The sequence below is a fragment of the Gavialis gangeticus genome, unplaced genomic scaffold, assembly GCF_001723915.1.
Source record: "Gavialis gangeticus isolate Ggan-Ray unplaced genomic scaffold, GavGan_comp1, whole genome shotgun sequence".
NCBI lineage: Eukaryota > Metazoa > Chordata > Crocodylia > Gavialidae > Gavialis > Gavialis gangeticus.
Window position 1 is genome coordinate 53,470,486 of NW_017729029.1, and position 14,568 is coordinate 53,485,053.

Consider the following 14,568-nt stretch of genomic DNA (forward strand, 5'->3'; position numbering starts at 1 on the left):
GGATTATGTTTCTTTTTGAAAAGCAAAAGGCACCGGCCTGTTGACTCCACATAGCACCAGCCTCGCATTTCTGGAGGGTCTTGTGCTTTCTGAGCTCTGCCTCATCTGCCTGATTTCCCTTTTGAGGTTGCTGAGTGGTAAGGCTGCTTATCAGCCTGGAGAGCTGAGACTGAGAGGCAGATTGATTTGTTTGAAGTTATAGGGTGAGCTGGTTGCAGAGCTGGGACCAGCCCCCCCACTCCTTCCTCTTGCCCCAAGTACACTGGTTCAAAGCACCATTCAATCTATGGAGACTGGTATTTGCTGAATTGTACAGCAGGCTGGGATGAAAGGCTGGGAGACATCCTCCAGTCCCTCAGGCTTGCCCAGGTTGGGGTGCTGGTTTAGTCGCTGACAACCTGACCATGGAACAGGCTGTACTGGTTTACTTGGTACCAGATAGCAGACCAAGAGAAGCCTGGCCTGCCGAGCACTGCTGCCGAGTGGATCTTTGAAATCTGCAAGACACCTGCGTTCCTCCCAGGAGCAGCAGACAGGCTGGGGCTGTGATGCACTGAGGGTTGTATTGCAGGTGCATTAACCCTTTGCTTTTCCAAGCTATGTCCCAGGATCAGTGCACTTATAGGAAGATCAAGCTCAAAACAACCCAGTTAGTAGTGAGAGCAGTTTGGTTGCTTTCCAAAGGACCATCTCCCCCTCTTGTTATTCCAAAATGTGTCCTGGTTTGTCTCTGAATTGGGTCCTGGAGCCTCTGCTGTGTGTGTGGGGGGGTGGTTTTATGATGCAACCGAGACTGAATGACATGCAAACACTATGAAAGGATCTAGCTTGAGCATCAGGCTCTCCTGTGCGACAGACCAATGTGAGGCTTTGGTAACGGCACAGAGCCTTGTAATTTTAGGTTGCAGCTTATTAAAGTGACAGCTGATTGGTGGCTCTCAACAGATGCCAGCTGCAATCTAAACAAAGCCCACCACAGTTGCCTTAGCTGCAGGCATCATTGCGAGGCCAGCATATGGCTGGAAATAGAGACAGGCCCGCACCATTATTGGCCCCCTCTGCTCAGGGTGGAGGCAAGTCAGTGGGGCTGAATAAGGGAAACTGCTTCTCTGCTGTGGCTGTACAAAGGGCTTTGGGCTTCAGGGCTTTGAGCAAAGAAAGCTGTATTCTTTTCTCCCCTGCAAAGGCTCAGTGGTATCTGGCTGCTCCCATGAGCAGCCCAGACTCAGTCCTGAGCCTTCAGGGCAGAAGTCTGGGAGGGAGTTGGGGGGTGCATTAAGGATGTGCATGAAGCTGTCCTGGACCCTGACACAGCTCCATCAGGCAAGAGAGCAGGAACCTTAGCAACAGGGTTCCCCAAAGCCGCCTCTTGGGCCATGGCTATAGTGACCGGGTTCATGGGGAGAGTCAGCCAGTGCCAATGCAGCCCTGTCTCGCTCAGGACATGTGGCATGCCCAGGTTGTGTGCTCTGTCGCTCACAGTGACTCATATCCACTGCCCTGATTGTGTTCCAGGCCCACTTACCATTTGCAGTGATTGGCAGCACGGAGGAAATGAAAATAGGAAACAAGATGATGAAAGCCCGGCAGTACCCATGGGGCACAGTGCAGGGTGAGTGCCTGTGGTGTGAGAGGAGGCTGCTGCTGGGAGGGGGTGGGACCCTGCAGCTGGAGCAGGGGATGCCTCACTCCTCCTTCCAGCTGTGCTGCTAACTTGGGTCCCACTGAGGTTCAGCCTTGCAGTGGGGATGTTCTGTATCACATTATTGTGGAGGGCTGTGTTTTCTGTGCTGGGAAGGGTTAGTAGAGTCCCCCTGGGGGGCTGGAGGGCAGAAGAGCATCAAGAGGCAACTCTCTGTGTGTCACTCCATGTCACTGCTCCAATTGTCTTGCAGTGGAGAACGAAGCTCACTGTGACTTTGTGAAGCTACGCGAGATGCTTATTCGTGTGAACATGGAAGATCTCCGCGAGCAGACCCATGCACGCCACTACGAGCTGTACCGGCGGTGCAAGCTGGAAGAGATGGGGTTCAAGGACACAGATCCTGACAGCAAACCTTTCAGGTATGCTCCCTGCAGCATAGTGGGCAGGAGAGACCACAACTGGCTCACCCTGTCATGAGGCCCCAAGCACATGCAGAACTGGCTCTGAAAGGCTAGGCCTTCATACCCCTGACTGGGTCCTATGCCACAGGCTACATGATGCTCCCAGGCAGCATCAGAGTGGGAGAGTGGCCCCCAGACTTCAGCACCAGCACAGCCTGAATGAGCAAAGGGAAGATGTGCAGATGAAAGGCATATGCAAAGCAGGATGTGAGGGAAATAGGAGGGGAAAGCTAGAACCAGAGCAGACTCTATAAACCCAAGAATCCCCCTGTCCTTGTTGAGCCAAGAATCCCTGTATCGTGAGTGTCCCCTGCTGGGGATCACCCAGTGCCTTCCTTTGGAATCAGCATCTGTCTTTGGCAAGTGCTTTCTTCTGATTTACCCCCCTGCTCCCATCTGTATCGCACAGCGAACCCAGCTTTTCTTCACCCCAGGATGGCTAAACTTAACGTCTTCCACAGCAGCAGGTCAAATGGCACAGCTCAGCGAGGGCTCAAGGGGGGAATGGACTTGCTAATCATCAGCTTTTCCTTGGTTAAGTACATGAGAGTAATAAAATGATGCATGGAGCTCCCAGTCCCAGAGAAGCACAGCCCACGGAGACACATGGAGCAGCAAGTGGAAGATACAGGAGAGAAAAGTGAGGATGAGGGTCTGATCCCAGCTCTTTCAACAGAGAGCATAAGAGAAATGGAGGCAAACATGGGGCAAGGAAGTGCCCTGAGGTGGTGGCTTGGTTTCAGATGGCAACGCAAGTACTTCCAGATGATGCTGCTTTCTAAAGTTGTCTGTCCCTTTGGAAACTGAGAGATGGCCTATTCCCAGTATGAAGACTGGGGGGTTAGGGTGCCAGGGCTAAATGCAGGCAGCTGATGAAATGATCCCTGTGATCACAGGAAGTGTTATTCTTTTAATTTCTCAGGGATTGCAGGGTAAGATGAGCCTAATGCTGCTGTGTTTGAATCTGAAGCTGAACTTCCCTAGAGTCCAGCAGTGATAGCATTTGGGGGTTTGAGCCAGGCCATCCCCTGAGCACCTGACCAGCAGGCTCAGATTCTGGTCTGTCCCATGTGCTTACTCAGCCATGATGGTTCTTGTGAACTTAGAGGGGATGCCTGAGAAGAAACCTGAGTTTATCATTGATTTTTACACCTGCTCTTTCTTTCTCTCTAGCCTACAAGAGACTTATGAGGCCAAACGGAACGAGTTTCTGGGGGAACTGCAGAAAAAAGAGGAGGAGATGAGGCAAATGTTTGTCCAGAGAGTCAAGGAAAAAGAAGCAGAGCTTAAAGAGGCTGAAAAAGAGGTGAAGACAGTAGTGTGTGCGTGCGTGTGCATGCATGTGTACATCTCCACTACTGTGAGCCTTGATTAATCTCAGCTACGTTGCTGCTGAAATGTCCTATATTCGTAGAAAATGTCTTCTAGCTTCATGGGGATTTTCTCAGTAGAGAGAGAAGGTATATTGGTGTGTCAGCTCTTGTCTCTCTCTCTCTTTCTCTCTCTCTCTCTTCTCTCTCCAGCTGCATGAAAAGTTTGATCGTCTGAAGAAGCTGCATCAGGATGAGAAGAAGAAGCTGGAGGACAAGAAGAAATCTCTGGATGATGAAGTAAATGCATTCAAACAGAAGAAGACGGCGGCTGAGCTGCTCCAGTCTCAGGCCCAGCAGGCTGGAGGATCACAGACTCTTAAACGGGACAAGGAGAGGAAAAAGTAAGTTGTTAACTTGGTGCTTGCTTCTCTGTCGCGACTTCCCCTTTCCAGTTAGACCTCTTGGTACCTCTTCTCCAACGTAGCCAGTTATCTCTAAGGGCAGACTAACACAAGACGAATATCCAACCCTAGCCAGTAGCCCTAAGCTGAACAGGCCCTGAGCTGTACAAAAAGATGCCAGTCAGAATAAGACACTCAGACACATACTGAATAGCTGACAGCAAAATTGCCTCCAAGTATCTTGTAGTCCAGCCTGATTGGGTCAAGAAGAGGGGTAGCACCCACAGTGGAAAGTTTTGGGGTTCAGGAAATTAAATGAAGCACTATTGTTCAGCACTCAAGCCAGCTTTTAATCAGTGAGGTCTCTTCTCTCAAGTTAAAAAAAGCTGTGTTTTAAAATGGTGCTGTGCCTTGCTCTCTGCCAAACTCCTACAGTGGATACTCTCCTCCTACATTGGATACTCTCCTACTATCAGCTCCATTACAGCATTTACATCAGAAATCTCCATAGCAACCAGGAATGTTATAGGCAGGATTTTAGCTTGATAATGTTTTGTTTAACAGTGGCTAACTAACTGTAGATTAGCCCTTCTCTTTCCCATGAGATCTGCATTTGCAAATAACTTGGCACTTCCCTTTCTTAATTAGTCCAGGCTCCATTATTTGCACTAATTCATGACTTGATGTTTATTACCATGCCATCGCCATCAGCTGTTACTTGTGTGCTGTTTTACAGTTAACTGCTGTTTGCTGCATGGGGCATGAGGTGCATTGTCCTGGTAAGATTCATTAACTACAATAGACCTTGCAGTGGGATCCAGTCATGCAGTTCTTAAGAGCACCAACCCACCCAACCGCACAATCACAAAACATTTCCCTCCTCCTTTCACTTCTCTCTCCCCTTTTGCCTGTCCTGGTGTATTGCTATTCTGTCTTTTTCCACATGCCGTAATAAATCTAGGGTATTCAGGAGAACTGTGTGTCCTTAACAATGCTGCAAAGTAACAGGAGTGACTTTTCATGAAGAGCTGCTTGATGTGTTGTAATGTTAAAGGACAATATAATAACGGCATGTTCGGGATGGAGGACACTGCCTCCAAAGCTTTGCAGCCATTTTACTAATATCACTAGTAAAGACAATCCTTTTGTCATCTCTCTCTCTCTCTCTCTCTCTCTCTCTCTAAAACTAAAAGATCTTTAGTCATGTAGATGCTATGGTAACAATAACTATAGAAATGTAGGTATTGAGAATCAGCATGTTTGATGGGAATGAAGTCTTCTACCCCTAATGACTGGTTAGTGCACAGGCTTGGGATTCAAGACTTGTACCCTAGCCTCTGTCACCAAGCTACTGTTCAGCCCTGGGTATGTCACTGGGTCTCTATTAACTCTGAGGCAGTAAATAGTCAAAGTTAGGATTTTTTTGTAGTTGCTTATTGCCAAATAACAGGTGCTGGGTGTTGATCTAAAATGATCAAGGACTAAAGGCTGTGCCTTTGAGCTCCAGGTGTGTGACATGCCTTGTCTGTGGGAGGCTTTTCAAACTAAGTGTGATTTCTATTAGAAAAAAAACAACAGCTTGCATTTAGCCTTACAGGCCTTTCCCACAAAGATGCATACGTTGCCCCTGGGTCCTGGCATTCATATCAGGAATCCAGGTAGCCATAGGCATTGGCTTCAGTTTTTACCAGTGGCATTCCTGTGCCTAGCCTCGTGCATGCCCAGAAGAGGCAGCGTGTTACTTCAGCCTGGCTTGCCCGATGTGGCTTATGGGTGCTGAGCACCTGCCAGTTTTTTTCAGTGAATGCTTGAGCCCCGGAGCACCCATGGAATCGGTGCCTATGCAGGTAGCTTCTAGTTTTGGAAGAGGGCTATAGCCACCCATTGAGTTCCTCTAGAAAGGCCACAAAAGCTTTCCTCCACTCAGAATTAAGTGGGTGTCTTAGTCCTCAATGTTTGCACAATTCTGAGTCATTTTATATTGCTGTCATGTAATCCTGGGTCTCCCTGCATAGCAGTAGGGAAGCTTCATTGTTTACAGTCAGGCTGCTTTGTAAACCCTGAAATGGTTAATGAATGAAGCTTGAAGTCAGCCAGTGCTTTCAGCTTGCATATATGTGGCATTGTAAGGTATAGATGTATATTGTAAGGGACAGGGACTCATTTAGATGTAAAGAAATCATTTAACAAATGCACCCAGCCAGCAGAAGCAGGAAAGCCATTTATATCCTCAACTGATGAGTAAATTGATGATTATAGCTGTGATGGATGCATCTAAAGAGCCTTTATTTTGCAACCAGATACAACTCCTATTGCCATAGGTAAAACTGATACTAACACATCTAGCTTGCTTTGGCAGATCAGCAGTACTCATTATGTAAGTGTGAGCAGCATATCAGCCCTATTGCTTTTAAAGGGCACATTTGCAGCTGTAATAATGTGTCCATTAAAATAAGACTCCTTATGGCCCTTGTATTAATGACCCTCCAGAAAGACCAGCATTTTGAGATGATTTCCTACCACAAACTGACCTTTTAAAATAAAGTCAATAGGATCTAGTTATAAACTAACCTATGGTCTATCATGAAACAGGAATAAAGAGAAGGAATAACACTGAGTTTTGAATAAAAAATGTTATCTTAATCGTAAGCCCCACTTATTAATAAGGACTCCAGAAGGGTCCTATACAGAATGAGATATAGTAAAAAAACCAAAACCTACCAACAAAACAAAAAACCCTGCTTGGATGCTCAGACAGGATGAATGTTGCTGCCAACAATAACAATGTAAAGTGGGGGAGGTATGGAGAAAGAACAATTCTTTGCTTTTTGGGATCTGAACATGAAAAATAATCTCAAAGAATAACAGTGTTCATGCTGGGCTGAGCACAAAGGCAGGGCTAAAGTGCAGTTGGAGCGAACATTGCTGCTGCTTGTTGGTTTTGGATTGCTTTGGGCAGTCCTTATAACTGTACACTATTGTATGCCCGGCCCCAGATCAAATAACGTTCTTTTGTTCCGGGTATACAATTGCAGACAGTGCCTGTTGAATGGGCATTTGTCTCCACTGAGCTAAATATGTATGTCTGGTCCTTTTTCAACTGTTCTAATTATGCATGTGTTGGTCCATAAAGTATTATGGGGCTTCACTCTAGCAGGGGCTTACAGGATTGATCCCACTGTGTTAGGTGACTGTGGGAGATGTTGTTCGTGCCCCTGCTGTCTGTGCCTGTGCGTGCAAAGCATGTGTTGTAGTCGGTCAAGACCAGTCAGCTTTATTAACACATAGCAACACTCTCATTTGTTTTGCCTGATAGAAACCATAATTATGTTTGATTTATTTGCTTATTTAAATTCACTCACAGTGCCATTAACCTGCCTTTTTCTTTCATTTTCAGTTCGGGTTTCCTGTAGCACCTTCCCCTTGGCACCAGAATCGAATGCCCCCACATTCAGTTATCCCGCGGCTGCCACTGCCTGTTTGCCCACCTCTCACCCCCTGCTCCCTTCCTCTCCTTACAATTATTTTAAAAAGCAACAGTCTTGCCCTTGACTAGCCATGGGTAAGGAGCCCAGCAATAACCTGTATGGAACTGACAGGAGGCACTAAAGGCTGCCCACTCCCCCTCTGGGCAGCAGCCTGTATGGCCGAGCGCTTGCAGAACTAGCATCCTCTGCTCTAAACCATCCCGGCTAGTTCTCGCACATGTTTCACATCTGCATGGTCAGAGCACGGCTGCTTGTGGACTTGCATTTAGTGCCCTGAAGCCTGTGCCCTGCCTCCGAATCCCTGCGAGTGCAATTAGAGCCTGCTCTCTGGGCGGCCTGTGAGAGAGGCTGCTCTTTGTTGTGGTGCATTCATTTTCTGTATTAGTGTCTAACCCATCCTCATCTAGATTGGATTCCTTGTACTTGACTGTTACATATGTACCATGCTAGCAGTCAGGGGCCTGAGCCAGAACCCCAAAAGATGGAGAGCCCCATTCTCATCCCCACACTGTGGGGAAAACTCAATCCAGATCCAGGCTTTGCAGCAGGTTGCCCTGGTGAGCTGAGCCACACAGACTCTGGGAAGTTCAGATCCGCCTGGCCTGCCTTCCACAGACTCTTCTCCTGTTACCGTGACATGCTGAAACAAATCCTGGATCCAAACTCAGGGAAAACCCGCGCAAAGGCCCGTATTTACTTGCTAGAACAGCTGGTGTTTATGAAGAAGACAGCATAGAGATGCTGCTGTATTACTTTCTTTTCAAAACCCTTTGTCCTTATATTCTTTGTTTGTTGTTTAATATCCCAAGTATTATTAGGAAAACCCAGCATCTGCTTAGGAATGCACAGATGCGGTTTAGTTGTTCCTTGAAATTTTCTATATAGCGAAAGCTTTTGGGGTTTTCTTAACGCAACATTTGCACTGAATGGGTGGGAGTTTTGCTTCTGCCTTCAGTGAGGCTCAGTAGGTACCTCCCTGAACAAGCTGTGGTTTGCCTGAAAATGTCTTGTCCGTGTATTCCTTAAAGGGGACATTTTTTAAAAAATAAAGTCTTTGAGACCATGAATTCTGGTTAACGTTTACTTTTTTTTTTTTGCCCTTCTTTTACAGTAACCCCTGGCTCTGTACTGAGTAATAATCCCTGAATGCAAAGGGCTCGAATGGACCTTCCTTTATTTGTTAAAACAGAGGTTCTAGTAACAGCTGACAGCTTCTCATAACATTTCAGCCATGACCTTTCCAATCCTCTCTCTCCTCATCAGGAATCTTCCTTTCCTATGTATTGGTGGTGACTTCTTTGATGAAACCATTTAAGATAAGCTGTTTTTGGACACTGTAACCTTAACACTCCTTTCTTTTTTATTTTACGTTTAATGGATTTTCCCCCCCAAATAATTAAGGGATGTGGAAAAGAATTCTGTGCAGTTTTTTTGCTGGCAAAATAACAATGCAGTTTAAAATCTATTTATTGGGGATTTTGAAAAGACAACACAGCCTTGGTTTAGTTATGGTGGCTGAGTGGGTGAATCCTTGTATCTTGGATGGGGGGGATGTGTGCGCACAGGTCCTGTTGAAGGTGTGTTGTGAGCCATGAGCGTTAAAGGGGAACGTGTGAGATCTCACCGTTTTAGGGAAAAAGGCAAAGTGTGCATGTGGAATTTTAACTTGAAAGCTTGACCCTGAATGGGAGCATCTTATGAAGGCTGAAGTCAACAGACAGCCCTCAAACACTGGTGAAAGGAGAGCTGGCTGATGTCTCAGGGTCTGCTATTGCCACAGCGTCTTTCAACTGCCTGCACACACTCTTCAAACCTGAGAGCCTGATGGCGATGGCTCTTACTCAGGTTCCCTTTTCCTCGTATCTGCTCGCTGGCCAGATCAGAGCTTTGGGGACAAGACCTCCTCCTGTCCCAGGGGAGCTGGCAACTGCCTGGCTCTAGGTTGGTCTGGCTGGCTGTAGGCCTGTGTTTGGAGATGTCCCATCTAGCCTCAGCCTGAGGCTTATCCCCTGTGGCGCATGTCAGCATTAATGGGGAAGGCAGTTCCTCTTCCTCCATGTGCTCCTCCATCCAGCTCCTTGCCCAAGCACATGGTCAGCCTCGTGCAGGAGCCCATAACTGAAGCTAAGATGTGGCCTCATTTTCTAGAAGTGAAGACTGTTCAAGTGCTTGACTGCAGCCTATTTATACTTTCTCAGGTTTCTGGGGGCACTGTAAAGATCAATTAAAAAACTGCTTTTTAAAAAAGAAGTTTGAAATACTATAATTTCTCACATATAACACACACACACACACTTCTTTTCCTCTAAAATGCAGCCGCTGGAAATTGGGGTGTGCATGGTAACCAAGGAAATAGGGTAACAGCAGTTCACCTTCTGCCTGGGGAAAGCAAAACTAAAGCTGCACGTGCTACACTGCACGCCAGGCTCCTTAGGTGCTGGCTGTGGACCCTCATTCTCCACCCACCCCCTCCCCGACCCTGCCCAACAGAGGCTCACAAAGAAAAGATCTTTCTTTCTTCATTCTGCCTTTCAGAAACCAGGTGCACATTTTGTTTCAGGACATGTTGTATGTGAGAAAATACAGTACTTCAAGCACTCGCTGCTTTCCTTAGTCGCACGCCTTCCATAATGAGTCAGTGTCCCTTTGTCAGCGGGCCTCGTGTCCAGCTGCAAAGAGTGTTTTTATCTGCCTTTTGTTTTCCTGCATTGCAGGTTGTTGGCTGTTACAGATCATTTTGACTCCTTTTATAATGCTATTAAAAACCTCTTTAAACAATGTTCTAATTTGTGTGGTTTCCTTGAAGCCCTGGGAGCAGTTACTGTAATTGCCCACCTCTCCTTTCTCAGCTTATGTTGAGTCTCTATTTCCTGCTTTTTGAATGTCCTTCTCCTTTTGATAATCTTCTGTTTTTTCTCTCTTTTTCCCCTCTCTCTGTAGCTTTTTTTAGTCTGTCTTCGCCAGCTGCGCTGTGTCTGAGGGAGAAGACTACTGCTTCTAGAAGAGGGTTTAGGGGTCCTATAATGTCTGTGTGGGGGGGACAGATCTTCAATGTTTAGTGTCTTGGAAAGAAGCCCTTTTCTGCCTTGCATGGTATTTAAAATTGAAGTGTCTTGTATTTTGTGTGACAAGACAGAATATTACTGGAGGAAGCTGATTGTGTACCTAAGACTTCTGAGGAGCAACAGAAATGTCATTGGAAGAGTGACACAGCCAAAAAAAAATGTCAAAGCATTAAGATTATGACAATATATGCATACATATATATATATATTTTTTTTCCCTAATTTGGCCTAATGTAAATATCACAGACTCCCATGACTGTCTGTGGAAGCCAGAGTTGTTTTTTTGTTTTGTTTTTTTCTTGCCACTTCCTGGCTTTGTGTTGAAAACCTGTTGTACTTGATGTCAAAGGAGAGAGAAATAGGTGCAATTTCCTACATTGACAGCCACTACCTGGTTCATTCTGACAAGAAAATACAGCAAAAAGAAACGCGCAGGTTTTTTTCTTCCATTAGTGTCATGTGTGCCTCCGCCCTCTCGTTAAGCACACTGCATTGCCTGCCTGACACAGATTGAGTGAGTTTTTAACCTCAAATAATTTATTGTGTATTAAGACCCCACACTCCATTATTGTGACCCCCTTGTGCTCTTTAGAGTTAGAGAATGATGTTGCTCTTCACGGTGGGGAGGCCTGGGGAGCTGTTGCCAGATGGTCGTGCTCCCTCCAAAGCCCATGTGAGCAGAGCGTGATGTCTTGGAAATGCCTTGGAGTCTGTCCTAGCCTTCTTGCTTGTCTCGTTCTCCTTTGGACCATCCACTGCATGTTCTTCCAAACTGTTCATCTGTCTCTCCTCTGTGGTTTTATTCCCCCCCCCTCCACCACCACCCTTTTTTTTTTCCGATGGAAGTATGAGTGATAATGGCACCGAGTCTATATTTACATGAAACATTAAAGAACCAGCACTGTTTAGCTCGATACCTTTCTAACTTTAATGTAAGTTTTCAATAAAAAAAAAGTGAAAAAATACAATCTGGGTCCTTTTGTGTTTGTAGAGAGAGCTAGAGGCTGCTTCTGGGGAAATGTGTGGAGCTCAGTTGAGCCACTCTGAAATGTAGCCAGGATGTTGGGACAAGCACGTTTTCAAAGGTTATTATGAGGGTGTTAAGCGGGGTTGGCTGGTCCAGCTCTAGCACAATGTTGCAGGGAAGAATTGGAGTGTCCTGGCTTGGATGAAATAAGGCCCCTGTTGCAATTGCCCACCTCTGTCCCCTGGAGGGATTTCTCTTGGACCAGTCTGGGTTTCCCTCTATATGATTTCTAACCAGGCTTGCTTTAGGAGCTCTGTTGTCTGAAAACGGAAATAATTTAGATGCTAAAATGCACCAAGAGGAAAAGCTCCATACGTGGGAAGTTTCTCTTGACCTGTTGCACTTTTTAAAATTTTAATTCATTTAGCTGGTTGTTTTTAGACACCAAAGGCCATTAACCTTGTGCATCGGTGACATGACAGGTTATTAAACCTGCGACTGCAACCAATTTACACTTGCTATTTCTGGGATGTGCCGCAGCTTTTTTTAGATTGGAGTCTGTCTGGTTTTTAAAGTGAGAAGTGGCCTGGGTCTCTGAAGCCCCAGAGGGCCCTGGCCTGAAGTGAGCAGTGGAGTATGTGGAGTCGGAGCTGTCCGTGGAGGTGTTTCCATACAACCAGTGGGAGGCAACCTGTCCCATGGGGAAACCTACTTTTAAAGGAAGGACGTGTTCAGTCCTTGAGATGTTTCTGCCAAAGGTATAAACCAGTCAGTGAGGTCCATGAACTGCAGCTGAGAGGGAGCAAAATCATTCCCTCAGTGACTTGAGATGAACAAACCCTTGACTTCAGGCATGGGTCTTCCAGCAGCTAGTAATGTAGCACATCTGTGCTGTTTTGGGCTTGCTCAGCAGGTAGGTCTTGCTGGACATCCTGACAGGGTACAAAAGGAGAAGGGGAAAAAACTTTCTCCTGTGAGCACACAAACTCCTAAGGCGGTTGCTGAGGAGGGAAAACACAGTTGCCTTCTGGTGGCAGCGGGCTCAGACGCTGCTTCCTGCCTTCTCTGGGCGTGCAGGGAAACCTCCCTGCAGTGTAGGAGGGAAAGGCCAAGTCTGTGCCACCTGCACCTCCTGGCACTCGCTCCCTCTAGCTGGCATCTTTGCCTCTCCTCGTTGCCTCCAGTCTCGGCCAAAAGCAGCCCCCCGCGCAGGAAGAGGGGTTTACATGCAACTGGTAGAACCGTCCGGTAGATGGAGCCTCTGAGCTGGCACTGATCTCATGGGCAGAGCCACTTTCCCCCTTTTAAAGTAGACAAAAGTTTCCCTTACGACTGCTCTGTGACTTCCCCTGTCCTGGGGGCTGCAGCAGGAGGGGTCTGGAGGGTTGTGTCTGAGATGCTGCCAAGAGCCTGACTGCCAGCCTTGTCCCATGTGCCTATATGTGGGGCTGCACCCTGCAAGTTTCCGTCTGCCCTGCACTTCAGCCCTGTGGTGTCAATAGGACGTGTCACGTAAGGGTGAACTCCGCTGTGCCGTTTCCTGGGTGCTCCTAGCGCTCCCTTTCCTATGGGATTTACAGCCTGTTACTGCTCTTTGCTAACCATGGCGCTTGCATGCACAGGGCAGCACCAGGAGCTGGGACAACAGGCACTGTGGCCAGTGCCAGCCTGCAGGCTTCCAGCTGTACCTCCCCGGGCCCATAACTCCAAGCCCCACCTTTGTGTCACCGTGTCGGCATCTTCCACCTTGGAGGTGACATCACTGCCGATACCATTATCTCTTTTTCAGAGGCGGTTGTCGCTGGCTGGCGGCTGTGAGGTCCCCGAAGGCCCAACACAATGCTGATCCAAGTGCTGGTAGTTAGGTCTAAGGATGGGGTCTGGATGACTCCTCCCCCGCTTGCTGCTGCCTTCCGTTACCAGCAAAACCGCAGTCAGGGAAGTGCAGAAACATGTGCCCCCCTGGACTTTGGGCATAAATGTAGCACTCTCCCCCCTCTGGAGTTATCTCCTTCCTGCTCTGCTCCCCTTCCCAGTTCTTGGGCAGCATGTGGATTACAAACCCTGCAGGGAGATGCCAGTCACAAAGGTAACTGCCCTGGCAGGAGGGCTCCAAATGTAAAATCTCAGTTGTCCACCAGTGTCTGTCTCCTCAAAGTGAAGAATGACAGGCTCCCATCACTTCTGGATCTCCAGGTGTCACCCTGGGCCTGCATGCACTGCCACAGGGTTCGGCGAGCCCTTGTATTGCAGAAACCCGTCGGCTTCAAGCTTGGCAGCAACCCAAACTCGCAGGGGTGACCTTCCCCCTCCGCAGATGCCTGATCTTGCAGCCGGCAACTGCCTGCGTGCCCCCAGCCTCCCAGGGGCCAGGCGGCGTTGCGAGGCCATGCGAGTGCCCAAGCCTGCCCACCCTGAACCAAAGCGCCTGAGGGTGGGGCACAGGGGCCAAATGCCAAGCAAAGCTCATAGGAGCTTGATCTTTGCCCAGGGCAGGGGCAGACCTGATCCACCATGGACTGAGCTGATTCCTGTGGCCCAGAGGCTTGGGCGATGGGCTGGGGACCAACAGGTTGGAAATTCAAGCATGATGAGGCTGCCGTGATCCTGGGCTGCAGGACCCACAGCCTTCAGGCATTTCCAGCAATTCTTTATTGTGGACAAATTGAAGAGAGTCCAGCCGAGGGCAACAAAAATGGTTCAGAGGCTGGAGGACAGGACTTGTGAGGGAAGACTGAAGGAACTGGGCTTATTTAGTCTGGAGAAGAAAAGACTGAGGGGGATTTGATGGTAGCCCTTGACTACCTGAAGGGCGGTTGCAAAGAGGATGGAGCTGGACTGTTCTCAGTGGAGGCAGATGACAGAGCAAGGAGCAATGGGCTCAAGCTGCAGCAAGGGAAGTCGAGGTTGGATATTAGGAAAAACATTCTCACTAGGAGGATGGTAAAACACTGGAACAAGTTACCCAGAGAAGTGGTGGACTCTCCATCCTTGGTGGCTTGTAAGACCCAGGTAGGCAAAGCCTTGACTGGGATTCATTGGCTGGAAGGGACCGTGCAGATCATCGGGTCCAGCCCCCCGCTCTAGGCAGGAAGACAACTGGGGTCAAGTGACCCGAGCGATGTGACTGTCTGGTTTCCTTTTGAAAACCTCCAGGGTAGGTGACTGCACCACCTCTGGAGGGAGTTTATTCCACAGTCTGGACACCCTGACTGTGAAGGAGCTTGT

At 47.9% G+C, this 14,568-nt stretch overlaps 1 protein-coding gene across 7 annotated transcripts in view; it reads left to right on the plus strand.

The window, feature by feature from the left end:
* Positions 1-11,338, plus strand: part of SEPT6 (septin 6) — a 52,014-nt gene extending 40,676 nt beyond the window's left edge. The window contains exons 4-9 of one of the 7 annotated variants that reach the window (XM_019521610.1): positions 1,516-1,612; positions 1,896-2,064; positions 3,280-3,412; positions 3,630-3,820; positions 4,557-4,599; positions 8,420-10,086. In XM_019521610.1, coding sequence (XP_019377155.1) covers positions 1,516-1,612; positions 1,896-2,064; positions 3,280-3,412; positions 3,630-3,820; positions 4,557-4,560 — 594 coding nt within the window. In that variant the 3' untranslated portion in view covers positions 4,561-4,599; positions 8,420-10,086. Of the gene's footprint in view, positions 1-1,515; positions 1,613-1,895; positions 2,065-3,279; positions 3,413-3,629; positions 3,825-4,556; positions 4,600-7,217; positions 8,376-8,419; positions 10,087-10,248 lie in introns of those variants that run through there. The other 6 variants (XM_019521609.1, XM_019521605.1, XM_019521608.1 and 3 more) reach the window with 6 other exon arrangements.
* Positions 11,339-14,568: the final 3,230 nt, after the last annotated feature.